At 35.8% G+C, this 14,362-nt stretch overlaps 1 protein-coding gene across 30 annotated transcripts in view; it reads left to right on the top strand.

Annotated features, from left to right (window-relative positions):
• Positions 1–14,362, top strand: part of NEB (nebulin) — a 214,083-nt gene that overhangs the window by 97,285 nt on the left and 102,436 nt on the right. For all 30 annotated transcript variants that reach the window (XM_045479788.1, XM_045479819.1, XM_045479815.1 and 27 more), the window contains 9 exons: positions 3,871–3,978; positions 5,076–5,387; positions 6,736–6,939; positions 7,407–7,511; positions 8,468–8,575; positions 9,847–10,158; positions 12,151–12,354; positions 13,917–14,021; positions 14,163–14,270. In XM_045479788.1, coding sequence (XP_045335744.1) covers positions 3,871–3,978; positions 5,076–5,387; positions 6,736–6,939; positions 7,407–7,511; positions 8,468–8,575; positions 9,847–10,158; positions 12,151–12,354; positions 13,917–14,021; positions 14,163–14,270 — 1,566 coding nt within the window. The remainder of the gene's footprint in view (positions 1–3,870; positions 3,979–5,075; positions 5,388–6,735; positions 6,940–7,406; positions 7,512–8,467; positions 8,576–9,846; positions 10,159–12,150; positions 12,355–13,916; positions 14,022–14,162; positions 14,271–14,362) is intronic.

Genomic DNA, 14,362 nt, shown 5'->3' with positions numbered 1-14,362 from the left:
GCAGGGACAGCTTCTTGCCCAGTTGTACTTGCCAAAATCAACAATTACTGGTTTATTCAAGAAGAGATTGTTTTCTCACACGTTTGTGTGTCTTCGTTTAAAAAAAAAAGGGCGGGGGGAGACTTTTCTTCAGTTTGAGAACACTGGAAAATTAAGCACCCATTTTCAAGACTTGGCCATCTTCATTCTTTTATCTGTATTGACTACTTTTATTTATAATCAGCCCTAAAGAAGAGTCATGCTTCATTTAACCATGACAAGTGACAAGTGAAATGAAGAGGGTACGATTTCCCTTCCTCTAACATTATAAAACAGACCTGAGGACAAGCCTGATCATAAGTATTTGCTTGGTCTTGGCTTCAGTCATTTTTTGAACAAACAATTTTTCTCTTGGCCACAGAGCTTCTCTGTTCGTTTAGCTTTTCCCAACAGGTCTGTCTCACCCCAGACAGATGAAGTTAGTTTCTACCCCAAACTGTAATGATGCTTTTAAGCCTCTGCCTTTTGTTAAAATGAGGTCAGATGAGGTAGGTGTTTTTTTGTTTTTGTTTTTGTTTTTGTTTTTTAGCTGCTGAGAGGAAATTAGGCTTTTATTTCTGCAATTTTCAGCTGGATTCATTTTCTTTAAAATGGCATGATCATGTTAATTGCCTAAGGACTGTCTTCTGAAGATTAGATTTCATAATGGCTCACTTGAATTTTTTCTCAACCCAATTGGTACCTTCATTCCGTACTCAATAAATGTAAACAAAACAAAGCAACCACATCTTTTTTCTCTCTCAAATTCTCATTTACTTGTTCTAGTTCTTTTGGGTAAATTACTTACCAAACAAGCTTTAAAACATAATCTTGATGGTAACCAAAAGCGTTCTCTTCTTTGAAGCCCTGCATCTTTTTCAAATGTTGAAAGAATGAAATAAATCAATTTGTTTGGCCTAAAGACATGAGATGATTTAAACACATTTTTTCCACTTCTGCAGAAGGACAGAGTCCTCAAAGGAAAAATATAATAGGCAAACTATTTGACTCTCCAGTTATGAAATAAACATTTTAGAATTTTTTAAGAAGATCAAATGCCCTTGGGATTTTAGCTTAAATGTATCCAATTTATTCTTATTTTTGTTTCAGCTTTTCCTTGTAAAATCTTGGGAAGAATGTAATTTGTCATGTATTGATAATCTACATTAAAAACATGTAATAAGTTCCTTCTAAGACTCAAGTCATTTAAAAATTAAATATCTCTGCATCATATTTAAAATTCAGACATTATTCCAATATTTTTAATTCAATCTAACATGAGAATGGGGGGTAATGATGAAGCAATTCGTTTTCACTATTTCTGCCACATGTTTAAACTTTTTCCTTACATTTAAAATTTTGTCTTCATGCAGCCTCAACAGTGACAAAATACTGAACATTATAGAGTAGGAAGAAACATAAAGCCCTGAAGAATTGTAGGTCATTGTTGTTTTGCCCTTAAAACCATAAGCAATTCCTAAATCCTTTTCCAGAACTATCTACAGGTTCTGCATCTACTTGCTCTGAAGCAGTAACTCTTTTAAAAGAGGAAAGGGAGGAAACTGAAATTAAAGATTAAATTATTCCATCATAGACCACTTTAAGAACTATGTCTCTGTTTTGGGGTATAAAGATGAGCTACCTTCCAACTTCAGGTGTCCTTGAGGTAACACAAAGTCTTTCCAGTGAGTACTCTGGCGTGTGGTGGTATAAACAAATCACTGTAACAGGGAGGGCTTCCCTTCCCTACTCTTCTAAATTACCTGCCTGAGGGGCCCTGCCCTCAGTGGTGTCGACTTCCTCTTTCTTAGCCACTCTTCTTTAACTTTCAAACAAAAAGCACAGATTAAAGGCCTAAAAACCTGCGAGAACGGTCAAATGCCACTCGTGCTCCTGAGTTGGATTCTAGGTAGACAAACAATATTGCTATAAAGGACACTACTGGGACAGTTGGTGGAATTTGAATATTCACTGTCTTTTAGATAACAGTATTGTGTCAATATCAAATTTCCCAAATTTAATAAATATATTGTGGTTGTGTAAAAGTGACTTTTTTCTTAGGCAATATATGCTTTAAATATTTAAAAGTGAAAGCCATGATGTCTACAATTTACTCTTAACTGGTTCTTATAATTGAAAATAAGATTTAAAAAAACAAATATACATGCCAAACATACACACATAAAAGAGAAAGAGAAAATAAATATGGCAAAAGTGCTAATAATTGGGTAGCTGGGTGTTCATTGTACTATTCTTAAAACTTTTCTGTAGGTTTGAAGTTTTTCAAAATAAGGAAAATATACATTTTTAAATATTAAAACATACATTAAAATATTTGACCAGATAAGATTTTTTAAAGATTTTATTTCTAAAAAGAGGAAAAAAAGAAAGCATACCTGTTACAGCAGTTAATGTGGTACATGCCTGAGTGTATTTAAAAAAAAACAAAAAATCTGCCAAACAATTTAATTCATTAATATCCACCAAAACCTTTTTCAAGGTTTTCAATCAAGGTACTGTGATTTCCTATAAATCAAAAGTAACATCAAAAGTACAAAAGTAACATTAAGAGATCCAATAAATTTTTACTTTTTATGTTTAAAAATTATCACAATGCATACTTTATTATTGATTAATTAAACAATATTAGCAATTATTTTAAAATTTATCTTAACAGTATATAGGATTTGGTCAAATTCTTGTGGGTGGCTCACAAGCAAAAAATGCTGAATGAAGACTTCTAGTATAGATGATTTGTTAAAAGTACTGGTTCTCAAACTGTGTTCCCACAGCACCTGCATTCCACCTTCTATGTGTATCTATCCTATCGTAGAAACTGAATAGTGGGTGTTTTTCCAATTTACAGAATAAATTATCAAATATATTTTAATTAGTTTTGTGTTTTTAACTAATAAATTAACAATTTATAATTAAAAGTTTTAAATAAAAAAGTAATAATTATGGAGCAAATCAATATTAACAAAGCCATTCAGGAACAGATTATCCTTAGTTCAGCACTATTTGGTTGTAGACACATATATATTTAAGGTGGTGTTGTGTATTGTTATGTAATCATATTCTTTGCTAGTAAAATTGTCCCTAATTCAAATTTGGAGTTAAATCAACACTTCATGGTTGTTTGATGAGAAGAGCAAGGGCTGAACAATCCAACACATTTGAAAGCTATTGACTTCACGTCTAAAATCTGTAAGGGTTTGTTTAAAGAGAACTTGCAGTGTTAAAGCCTGCCAGATGTAAAATCTCAGCTTAAATAGCTTGGATAAATAGAATTGAAAAGAAAGAGGGGTTTTTGTGTGTGTGTGCATGCGTGTGTGTGTGTGTGTGTGTGTGTGTGTTTAAGATTTAAAGCTGAACATATTAGTGCAGTTAATTCTGCATCCAAAGCAGTCTTCTTTGGACAAAAATACATTTTTAGAGTGAAAGTATTATATCTAAAAGCTACTATTTCTGGGACGCCTGGGTAGGTAGTCAGTTAAGTGTCTGACTCTTGATTTCAGCTCAGGTCGGTAATCTCACTGTTTGTGAGATCAAGCCCTGTGTCAGGCTCAGCACTGACAGAATGGAGCCTGCTTGGGATTCTCTCTCTCCCCCTCTCTCTGCCCTTCCCCTGCTTGTGCGCGCGCTCTCTCTCTCTCTCAAAATAAATAAGATATATATATATATATATATATATATATATATATATATATATATGTATATATATATATATATATGTATATGTATGTGTGTGTGTGTGTGTATATATATATATATATATATATATATATGTATATATATGTATATATATATGTATATAGACGAACGAATGAATGTTGCTACTTCTTTCCTCAGAACTTCTATCGCCAGGCCATGGAAGAAGCCAAGAAAGAAGGCTATGACTTGAGAAGTGATGCCATTCCCATTGTGGCTGCCAAGGCCTCCCGAGACATTGCCAGTGATGTAAGAGCTGAACAAGTCCTTCCCTTTGTTACCAACAGGCCAGCCCTCTGTGCAGGGAAACACAGATGGATGTCTCTATAGTCATCATACATGGATCTGTAGTCTTCCACCTTAACTGCCTTCACTGTACAGGCAAATAAATTAGGGTTTGAGACAGTAGGTAACCTGCCCAAGATCACAAGCATCATTGAGACAAAGTCTGGACTGGAATGTAGTTCCTTCGATTCCTGTCCTTTGGTCTTTGTTTAATAAGATTGGGTACCTTCATTAAGGCTAGATGGACATATGTTGAGCTAGTAGCTCATAAAACCTCATGAGCTCTCCTCAGGATACACTCAAGACAAAGATGCCAGGAAAGGAGCGGGATTTAATGGAGTTCTCCCTCCTGACTCGAGGAAGGACATAGGATAGCAAAAAAGATGTCTGCATATTCCTTTACCTTAAAAGTGAAGATATCAGATTACTGGACAACTTAAATATTAATCTGAATAGTAGCAAATTGTCCATTTTTATTGGCTTTTCTTTCTAATCATGGTTTAAAAACATATAAAATTTACTGTCTTAACCATTTTCAACTACATAGTTCAGCAGTGTTAAGTGTATTCGCACTATTGAGCAACAGACTTCCAGAAGTTTTTCATTTTGCAAAACTGAAACTCTAAACCTATCAAACAACAAAATTCACCCATTTTTAAACTACTGCTCCCAGACTATTTGTGCAGAGGAAAATTATTTCTCAGAATGCCCTAGAAAAAAGATTAGGAAAATCTCAGTTGAGTCCACCCATATGACCAACTTCTGAGACACTGTTTATCACTACAATTGAACTCACTCAAAGTTCACTTTTTAGTCTCCTTTTATCAAAAAAAGATTTTTAGCATCATATAAAGTGATCATTGTGGAATTATTCTGTAGAAATATGCAAATGAGCACAACATCCTCTTCATTGGAAGTAAGCGTTTTCCAATGTGTAGCATCTCAGCACATGTTGAACGTACCCTAGCGTCTTAAGGATTTCATAGAAAAGCCTCATCACAAAAAGAATGACAGGAAATAGCCCTTGGTGCTCCCTCCTTATTTACTGGTTTCTCTTTCAGTACAAATACAAAGAAGCTTACCGTAAGCAGTTGGGTCACCACATTGGTGCCCGAGCAGTACACGATGACCCCAAGATAATGTGGTCTCTCCACATCGCCAAAGTGCAGAGTGACCGAGAGTACAAGAAAGAATTTGAGAAATACAAGACCAGATACAGCAGCCCAGTGGACATGCTTGGTATCGTTCTGGCCAAGAAATGTCAGACCTTAGTCAGTGATGTGGACTATAAACATCCTCTGCATGAATGGACCTGCCTGCCGGACCAGAATGACATCATCCAGGCTCGGAAAGCTTATGACCTCCAGAGTGATGTGAGTATCCCTGATGCTGGTTCTGCATGTTAAAAGAAGATCTGAAACATGTCCTTAAATTCTGACTAGTGCCAGGAGACTGGAATTTATTTGTATATTTTAAACAATATACCATTAAATGTTTAAAGAGTTTCCTATTGGAAGCACTACAGTTTATTTCACAGTTTTTCTCCCCCCAAAGTCATATGTAAAAGAGGAAATAAAATATATATTATCAATTATATATATAGGTACATTTCTTCCTAGTAATTCAGGCTTCCTTTGCATGAGTTAGGTGAAACTTAGTCCTCAGAAGTATATAGCTGCATATTTTTGGCTTAGAGAGAAATACATGTTGGCATGGAGGAAGGTGGAAAAAGTGGGAACAGAAGTATATTATACTAAATCATTTTAACAAACATTTCATATTTTCTACCTACTGACAGGGAAATACTAATATATTACTGTCTTTTTCAAAACCAATCGTCTAATTCTTGTTAACAGTTACCATGTACTAGTGATAGTAAAATAAAATGAATAGAGGACTATATATTATCTTTACAACACCACATTACACACTTGATATTTTGTGATTTTGAAGGCGGAAATAAAGATTTTTTTTAAAGTTCTTTTTACACACCAGAAGTACAGCTATGTGTAGTGATAGATGTTAACTTGACTTATTGTGATCATTTTACAGTATATACATATACTAAATCATTATGTGGTACACTTGAAACTAATATATTACATGTCAATTATATCTCCATTTTAAAAATGTGAGAGCATGATTTGCAAAGGTTAACATTATTATATGCTGATACTCATTACTGTAGTTAAATTTCACCTCTTTTCCTTTAAAAAAGGCAAAAGAGTTTTTGTGACTGCAGCAGCATTGGTCTGAGTGTGGGGTCTTACTGGGAGCTATTAGAGCACATTTTTCTTTTTTATTTTTTTTTATTTAATGTAATTTATTGTCAAATTGGCTAACATACAGTGTGTGAAGTGTGCTCTTGGTTTTTGGGGTAGATTCCTGTGGTTCATCACTTACATACAACACCCAGTTAGAGCATGTTTTTCAGAGCTAGAGAAGCTCCACTTCTGTGTAAAAATCGTGTACTACCCTCAAGGGCAGGTGTCTTCTACATTTTACAAAAGTTCTTTTATCATATTGGTATAATCCTCTGTACCAAAAAATGCTCAGGGGGAAAAAATATTCTCAGGATTCAATAATACTTTTAAATGAGTGATCAGCTATGCTGGGAGCATTATTTGTTCACAAATACTTTGTATTTCCCTAATAGGCATTTTGTGACTATGAATCTAAAATTCTAATTAGTAAATGTGTTTCCTATCTGTTCATTTGCAGAATTTATATAAGTCAGACCTTGAATGGTTGAAAGGCATTGGCTGGGTTCCGATTGGTTCCGTGGAAGTGGTTAAAGCCAAGAGGGCCGCAGAGATACTGAGTGATAATATCTACCGTCAGCGTCCAGAGACCCTGAAATTTACCAGCATAACTGACACTCCAGAGCAGGTGCTGGCAAAGAGCAATGCTATAAACATGAGTAAGGTGAGTTTTTATTCCTCACTGTTAGGTAGAGGAATTTACCATCGAAAAAGGTAAAAATTCTGACATGTTACAGCATTCCTATAATTCCTATAGGATTTATGATACCTTTGTAAATGATTTTTCCATTATAATACCATAGTTACTTAATACTTCAAAATATTAAGCTGTTAAAAATACTATGCACTATAATTATTTCATAATTACAGATTTTAAATACTGCAACCCATTTATACTTTTCAGAACTGCTAAAGAATTTTAATAAAAAACAGTAACAACCAAGTCAATGAAATAGTAAACTAATAAGCTAAATACTCTGGGAAATAGTAATTTATCTACATGAAAAGTAGGAATTTATGCAACTTAAGTAATTTCATTTCTACTTCGTATAGAGGAGAGGTGACTGACACATATCAAAAGAAAAGCATCTTTGAATGCCAAAATAATTTTTCTAATTTCTTTCTTCATAGCGCTTATATACTGAAGCCTGGGACAATGATAAGAAAACAATCCATGTCATGCCAGATACACCAGAAATCATGCTAGCCAAACTCAACCGAATAAACTACAGTGACGTGAGTAAACTATTGATCATATAATGAACAGAAAGGCAAAAATGAACTATTGTAACCGTTTCCTAAGTGACATGGTTTGACTTATACACACTCCAAAGTAACGTCAGTAGAATAGAGTTCTCTCTTGCTTCAATTTCGGGCTGTGTGGTAGGTCCACAAAGTAGCCAGCCTTGTAGCAACAGGGTAGCAGGGAATGGGATGCTTATGGAGAAATATTTCAATGGGAATTACACTCCTGATGTCTTCTCCTACAGGTCAGTGTGGGTATCAAGCCATTATTTGATTAAACAGCTATTTAGGAGGCACTATTGGAACCCAGTGAGGTGTCATGCCCTCTGGTATTCTGCTGTTTCAGTAATACTCTGGTTACCCTTTAAGCATTACCCTTTAAGCAAATTCTTTGCGAGTATTTTTCTAGGCATCTCTCTCAGGACTAGTATTTTCATCAGGGTGATTATTTGAAACCCTGCTCTACATATTGATCATGGTCTGTGATGATAGTCCATAGCAAAATGATAAAAAATATATATAACACGTTGAGTTTTTCATACATTCAAATATATTCAATTTGAAGATAATGTCCTTATTCTTTCTCCTTGTTTAGTATTAAGATGGTTTTCTTTTATATTATAATGGTGACAGTAAATAGTATTTTTTTTTACATATTCTTGTTCAGTAAAACAAAATTTTGGCAACCACAGGCTGATCTCCCCCCAAGATAATTTGTGTGTGTGCGTGTGTGTGTGTTTTAAACTTACCAATTAATAAAACCTCCAAGTTTAGAATATGTGCCTTAAAATCCTTAGGCACCTACAAAGCAATTTTGTAGAAACCCACCTAATATTTGATTTTATGGATTTCTTTCTATAGTTTAAATGAGGACAGGGAAAATTTAATAATAACCTGCTTTATTTTTTAATGAAAGGAATAATGATTAATGACTTTCTTTTCTACAGAAACTCTATAAACTCGCTTTGGAAGAGTCCAGGAAGGAAGGCTATGATTTGCGTTTGGATGCCATCCCAATCCAGGCAGCCAAGGCCTCAAGAGATATCGCTAGCGATGTAAGTTGATGTTTTTGGAAGAGGCATTTCTTAGAGATTTTCCCAAATGGAAGCTTTTATAATTTTTCTTGCCAGAATTTTGGTTGTCCCTACAAGTCTCAATTTCATTTGGTAATTCCACCATGTACAAAGTTGCCAATAAAAACAAAGCAAACCACAAGATGATGTGTCCATGATGATACCTGTTAATCAGTTGGAGTTAGAGGTATTTTCTTGTAAAATGAGGGTTTTATAGACCCTAAAAATGGGTTAATATTTTTGAGCCTTAGAAGTTGAGCAGCAAATGCTGTGGATGTTTGTAGAAGACATTGAAAGAACATGTACATCAGTCAATATAAATGTGAGTTCTTTCCTGCTACTTCCATCCATTCTGGCATCAAAGGAAGACTAGATGACAGATGTGTTTTAGAGTTTTGTTTCATCCTTTGTAACTTTTAGTGAGATGTAACTCTGAATATGCCCCTAACGGTTGTAAGAACAAATTGAGAAGAGAAGCTTGTTCTCTTCTCTGTAGCTTTTCCTTCTCATGCGAAACATCTCCTGAGAGTATCTGGCACCCTTATTCTGTACCATGACTCCTGAGGACCCAAATCCAGGCTTTCCTTCTTCTGGGAGGGCTCCATGCCTTAGACTTAGGCTTCATTCCTTCTATTATCAAAACATCCTCTGGCTGTAAAACAGCTGGAAAAGTCCACACTATGATCATCTTATGATAAGATGAATCATAACATGTTGTTCTTGAATTCTAAAAGTATGGAACAGTAACCCAAGGCACAACTCTTTCATGGTGAAAGTTCAGTGACCTAACAGGAAGATATTTTCTGGTGAGATCATCTAAATGTAGCCCATTCTCTTGATCAGGACATTCAGTATAAATTCTAAAAGATAGATTCTAAAATATTCTTAATACATTTTTAGGAAAAAGCCACATCTTTAAGCAGATGTTTTTTTAGAATGTACAAGATGTTTTACACTTCCTTGTTAAGCAATCAAATGTGAAGTAGGTAATATAGTTTAATAGAATGGAAAAATATTAAGAACTAGAAGCTCTCTACTTGAATGTCAGCTACTTGTGATGTGATCGTGAACAAATCAGCTAAAATTCCCCTAGGCTTCAGGTTTCTACTTTATAAAATGGGGTTGATAATATTAGCCTTTCTCTCACACACTAGTGAAAGGAAAAATCAAAAGAAATAATGTGTGTATGAAACTATAAAATGTTATATAAATGAGATGTTCTTATCAAATTCATATCTCTTTTCTTTTTTTAGTACAAGTACAAGGAAGGCTACCGCAAACAGCTTGGCCATCACATTGGGGCTCGAAATGTTGAGGATGACCCCAAGATAATGTGGTCCATCCATGTGGCCAAGATCCAAAGTGACAGGGAGTACAAGAAGGATTTTGAGAAGTGGAAGACCAAATTCAGCAGCCCAGTGGACATGCTGGGATTGGTGTTGGCCAAGAAGTGTCAGGTCCTTGTAAGCGACATAGACTACAAACATCCTCTACATGAATGGATCTGTCTGCCTGATCAAAACGACGTCATACAGGCTCGGAAGGCATATGACCTTCAGAGTGATGTGAGTGGGCCTAATATTCATCAGCATGTGTTTATTTTTGTTGATTTTAACTTGAATCTAAATGCCTTTATTAAACAATTCATTAATGGGGCAGCAATCCATCCAGCAAGTAGAGGGTAACTCCAGAGTTGTAAGGAAAAAAAAAAAAAAAAAAAGGTTTTTATAGGGAGGAGGATAAAGGCAAGGAGGTTATTAGCAAAAGAATGGAAAGGATTGGTTCAGACAAGGTCACCTTCCCTTAGGGCAAAGGGAAGGAGGTCAAATTAGGTTAATTACCTTTTTTTTCCTTTGGGGGATAGGGAAGGTCCATGTGACAGATTACTTCCTTGGTACTGACCCATCAGCACATTTAAAAGATTTTTTAAAGGAGTTCTAACTTTTTTTATGCCATGGAATCTTTTGGCATCCTGTGAGACCTATGGACAACTTCTCAAGACAATGTCATGAAATGCATAAAATGCAACATATATATGTTTCAGAAGAAACTGATCACATTGAAATATGATTATGAAAATATTAAACTTTGGGTACCTGAGTGGCTTAGTCCGTTGAGTGTCTGACTCTTTGATTTCCACTCAGGTTGTGATCCCTGGGTCGTGGGATCAAGCCCCATGTCTGGCTCTGCACTGAGCATAGAGCCTGCTTGAGATTTATGCACTCTCTCTCTCTCTCTCTCTCAAATAAAAAACATATATATTTAACATAATCTATGATGTAGTGAATACACATGATTTTCAAGACTTAAAAAATGTAGCACTGGGTATAAGAACTAGTTTAATTTCAAAGAAGGGGCATAAATATCTCAAAATGTCTGCAACAACTGTAATAGGATATGAAAATATTTGTGATTTTTATTGCTGACAAAGTCTTATGTAGTATTAATGCTATTATGATCTATAGCCTATATTTATAATCAAAATAAATATTGTATTTCAATTAGAGTTTAATAAAAATAAAGATGGTATGTTTTTCTATTCAAGTACATTGATGCCAGGTTCAGAATCGCTGGTTTAACACAACCTAATTTTCCAAATGAATTGATTGTATTATCATTTTTCTGATAACGTTCTGTTATTTGCGCAAGGAAGTTTAAGAATGAATTGTACAGATTGAGACAATTTTTCTAAGAAGCTGAAAACAATAGCTCTCTAGAAATACGTGAGGCACTTTTGTTGCCAGCCAGTAGATTGTCCTTGGGACTCAAGTGCTACCTCATTGGTATAGTAGCTCCTTGTTTTTTTGATCAGGCTCTGACAACTGTCACTTTTGAAAGACTGATAAAAATAGTGGCATTGTAAAAAGGAAATTTCCTAAAGAGCCATACAAACAAAAAGAATTGTTACCTTTACTTATGAGAAAAATGCTCCTTTAGCCAATTACTTAAATTCAAAGAAGAAAAATTAAAGACGGATAAAATATCTTCTTGAACTATAACACAAGAAAGGGAATTGAGGATAAGATAAACAAGAGTAAAAATATGTGTACTCTTTGTTTAGAAGCATGTATATAGAATCAAACGATGCCCTTTTTGTTGTCCCCAGAAAACACATTAATTCAACATGTAGTCAACCAGTAGTGTTCATCTTTATGTTATATGGCTGCTTGTGAAGGCCACTGCCCAATGGGACAGGAACAAGCTGTATTCTAACAGAGTATTATGGATGCACAAGGAGGTACAGGCAATCAAATCAGAGAATAAATACTTTCTATCAGGGGGCAGTCACTAATTTCCTTAAAATGGTTTGGTAGTATATGTGCTACCAAAGTGAGCACAGATTTTATGAGTCTTTAAACTAGAAAACATTAGCTGCCTTCAGGGACAAAGTGTTTGGCTAGCCATTCTACACCAAAGTAAGTCAATCCTGTGGGTCTTCCCAGAAATTCATATAAGTAAGATTCAGAATTATACATTATCTGTATATGTTAACTCAAGATCTGACACCAGGCTGTCTAGATAACTTCTATAAATATTTGACATTATTTCATTTTCAGGCTATTTATAAGTCTGATCTTGAGTGGCTGAGAGGCATTGGATGGGTGCCCATTGGCTCTGTAGAAGTCGAGAAGGTGAAAAGAGCTGGAGAAATCCTGAGTGAAAGGAAGTACCGCCAGCCTGCAGACCAGCTCAAATTCACATGCATTACAGACACCCCAGAGATTGTCCTGGCAAAGAATAATGCCCTGACGATGAGCAAAGTGAGTATGCAATTGTTTCCATTTCCTGAGTCATACCTTCCATGGATTTGGCTCATAAAGTGAGAAATGCCCTGAAGAGTTTCCAGAGAAGGGTGATGTAATGGGCCTGATTCTCATGCCCGTCTTCAACAGAGCATCTGCTTGATTTCTAGTTGGACCTTCATGTTCTTCTCAACACTGTGTCCCCTAATTCTCTGTGTGCATGAGGAAGCATAGCCTGGGGTAATTTCTCTGGAGTAATGGACACACTTGTTTGAGCAGTGACCTGGAGACATCCACACATACATTACTTTGCCCTGTACATTCTCCTAGGCACAGCGGACTCAAACCATTGACTTCTCTTTATCTATCCTGCAAGGAATATACGGCCTTTTAGCATGTTGTTCTGAAGTCTGGGAAACACAGTGTTTATAGCAGCACCACATTGACTCTTTGAATGTGAACAACTCAAAATAGTTGCTTGGTTTGCCCTTCCATATTAGGTTGTGGAAGTGAGAAGTGAGAACCTCTTTGAGAAGTGAGCTGCTACTGCTGTTTCAGTATCATTACATAAGATAAATAATCACTTTTTTTTTTTCAGAGTTCTAGCAATCTGTTTATTGATACTGGGGTCATTCTTTATCCAATGGATGGGTTTTTAATGTGCACATTTTAGGTTGAATTTAATGTACCTGAATTCTTCCACACCTGCCTGGACATCTTCCAGACATTCAGGGTAGTGAGATTGGGTGCTCAGTGCAGAATATGAAATCGACTCTCAGTGAACTCCAAAGCTTGAAGTACTAAAACTCGAGGAATTCTATTTTATACCATACCCATCACAGCAACCACAGTAATAATAACAATAGGAAACACCGTAAAATCTTTTGAGTGCCTACTATGACTCAGACACTTTACATATGTTATGGTTAATCTTCAAAATGCACTTAGTAAGGGCACCTAGGTGTCTCAGTTGGTTAAGCATCTGACTTTTGATTTCAGCTCAGGTCATGATCTCACAGTTCCCGACAGTGAGGAGCCTGCTTTGGATTCTCTCTCTCTCCCTCTGTCTCTGCTCCTCCCCAGCTCTCTCTCTGTCTCAAAATAAATAAATAAACTTAAAAAAAAAATAGTAGGTTTAAAAAAACCAAAAAGCACTCAGTAAAAATATGATTATCCAGCTCTGAGAAATGAGGAATATGAGGCATTATGTACCTTTCACAAGATTACACAGCTTGGACATAGTGGAGTTGGGCTTGAATTTGGGATTAACTCTGTGTTAATGGATTTCTGCTGCATCATAATTCTATAGGCAGGCTCCATCCTTGGAGGTCATATGAGTAAGGGTGAGATTCACAGAAAAAAATAATTAATAATTAAGACCACTATATAGCTTCATATTAGCTATGAAGCTGTCATATGGCAGTTTAAATATTGTCATGTTTCACTCTCCCCACTACCCTTTTGCTTCCCTCGCCTTCAAATAGCCTTAAAAAGGCTTTTCTACAGTAAAATGTGTTAAATTTGAAAACAACTGTAATACATGGGCGCTAACAGAGGTTCTTACTCCTTTTCCCCCATAGCATTTATATACAGAGGCTTGGAATGCTGACAAATCCTCCATCCACGTGATGCCGGACACCCCAGAAATCCTACTGGCCAAGAGCAACTCTGCCAATATTAGCCAAGTAAGAGGTTTCCTGATTGTCTTTTAAGCCTTTCTAGGATTCCTCAAAATACTTTTCCACCTTACACTTTCCTGTCTGGAATTGACCTATTAACTTTCTGAAACACTTTTCTTTTTCTGTTGTGTATCATCCTCCACCTAGAAACTTTACACCAAGGGATGGGATGAATCAAAGATGAAGGACTATGATCTGAGGGCTGATGCTATTTCCATCAAAAGGGCCAAGGCCTCAAGGGACATTGCCAGTGATGTAAGTGCCCTCCATCTAACCCCCTCTGGACTCACATTGCTGAACAGCCACTGTGCTGCTGGTGGGCCACATTTCGCAATTATTTCCACACA

The sequence above is a fragment of the Leopardus geoffroyi genome, chromosome C1 (assembly GCF_018350155.1).
Source record: "Leopardus geoffroyi isolate Oge1 chromosome C1, O.geoffroyi_Oge1_pat1.0, whole genome shotgun sequence".
Taxonomy (NCBI): Eukaryota; Metazoa; Chordata; class Mammalia; order Carnivora; family Felidae; genus Leopardus; species Leopardus geoffroyi.
Note: the sequence above shows the minus strand (reverse complement) of the source record. Positions and strands in the feature narration are given on the sequence as shown.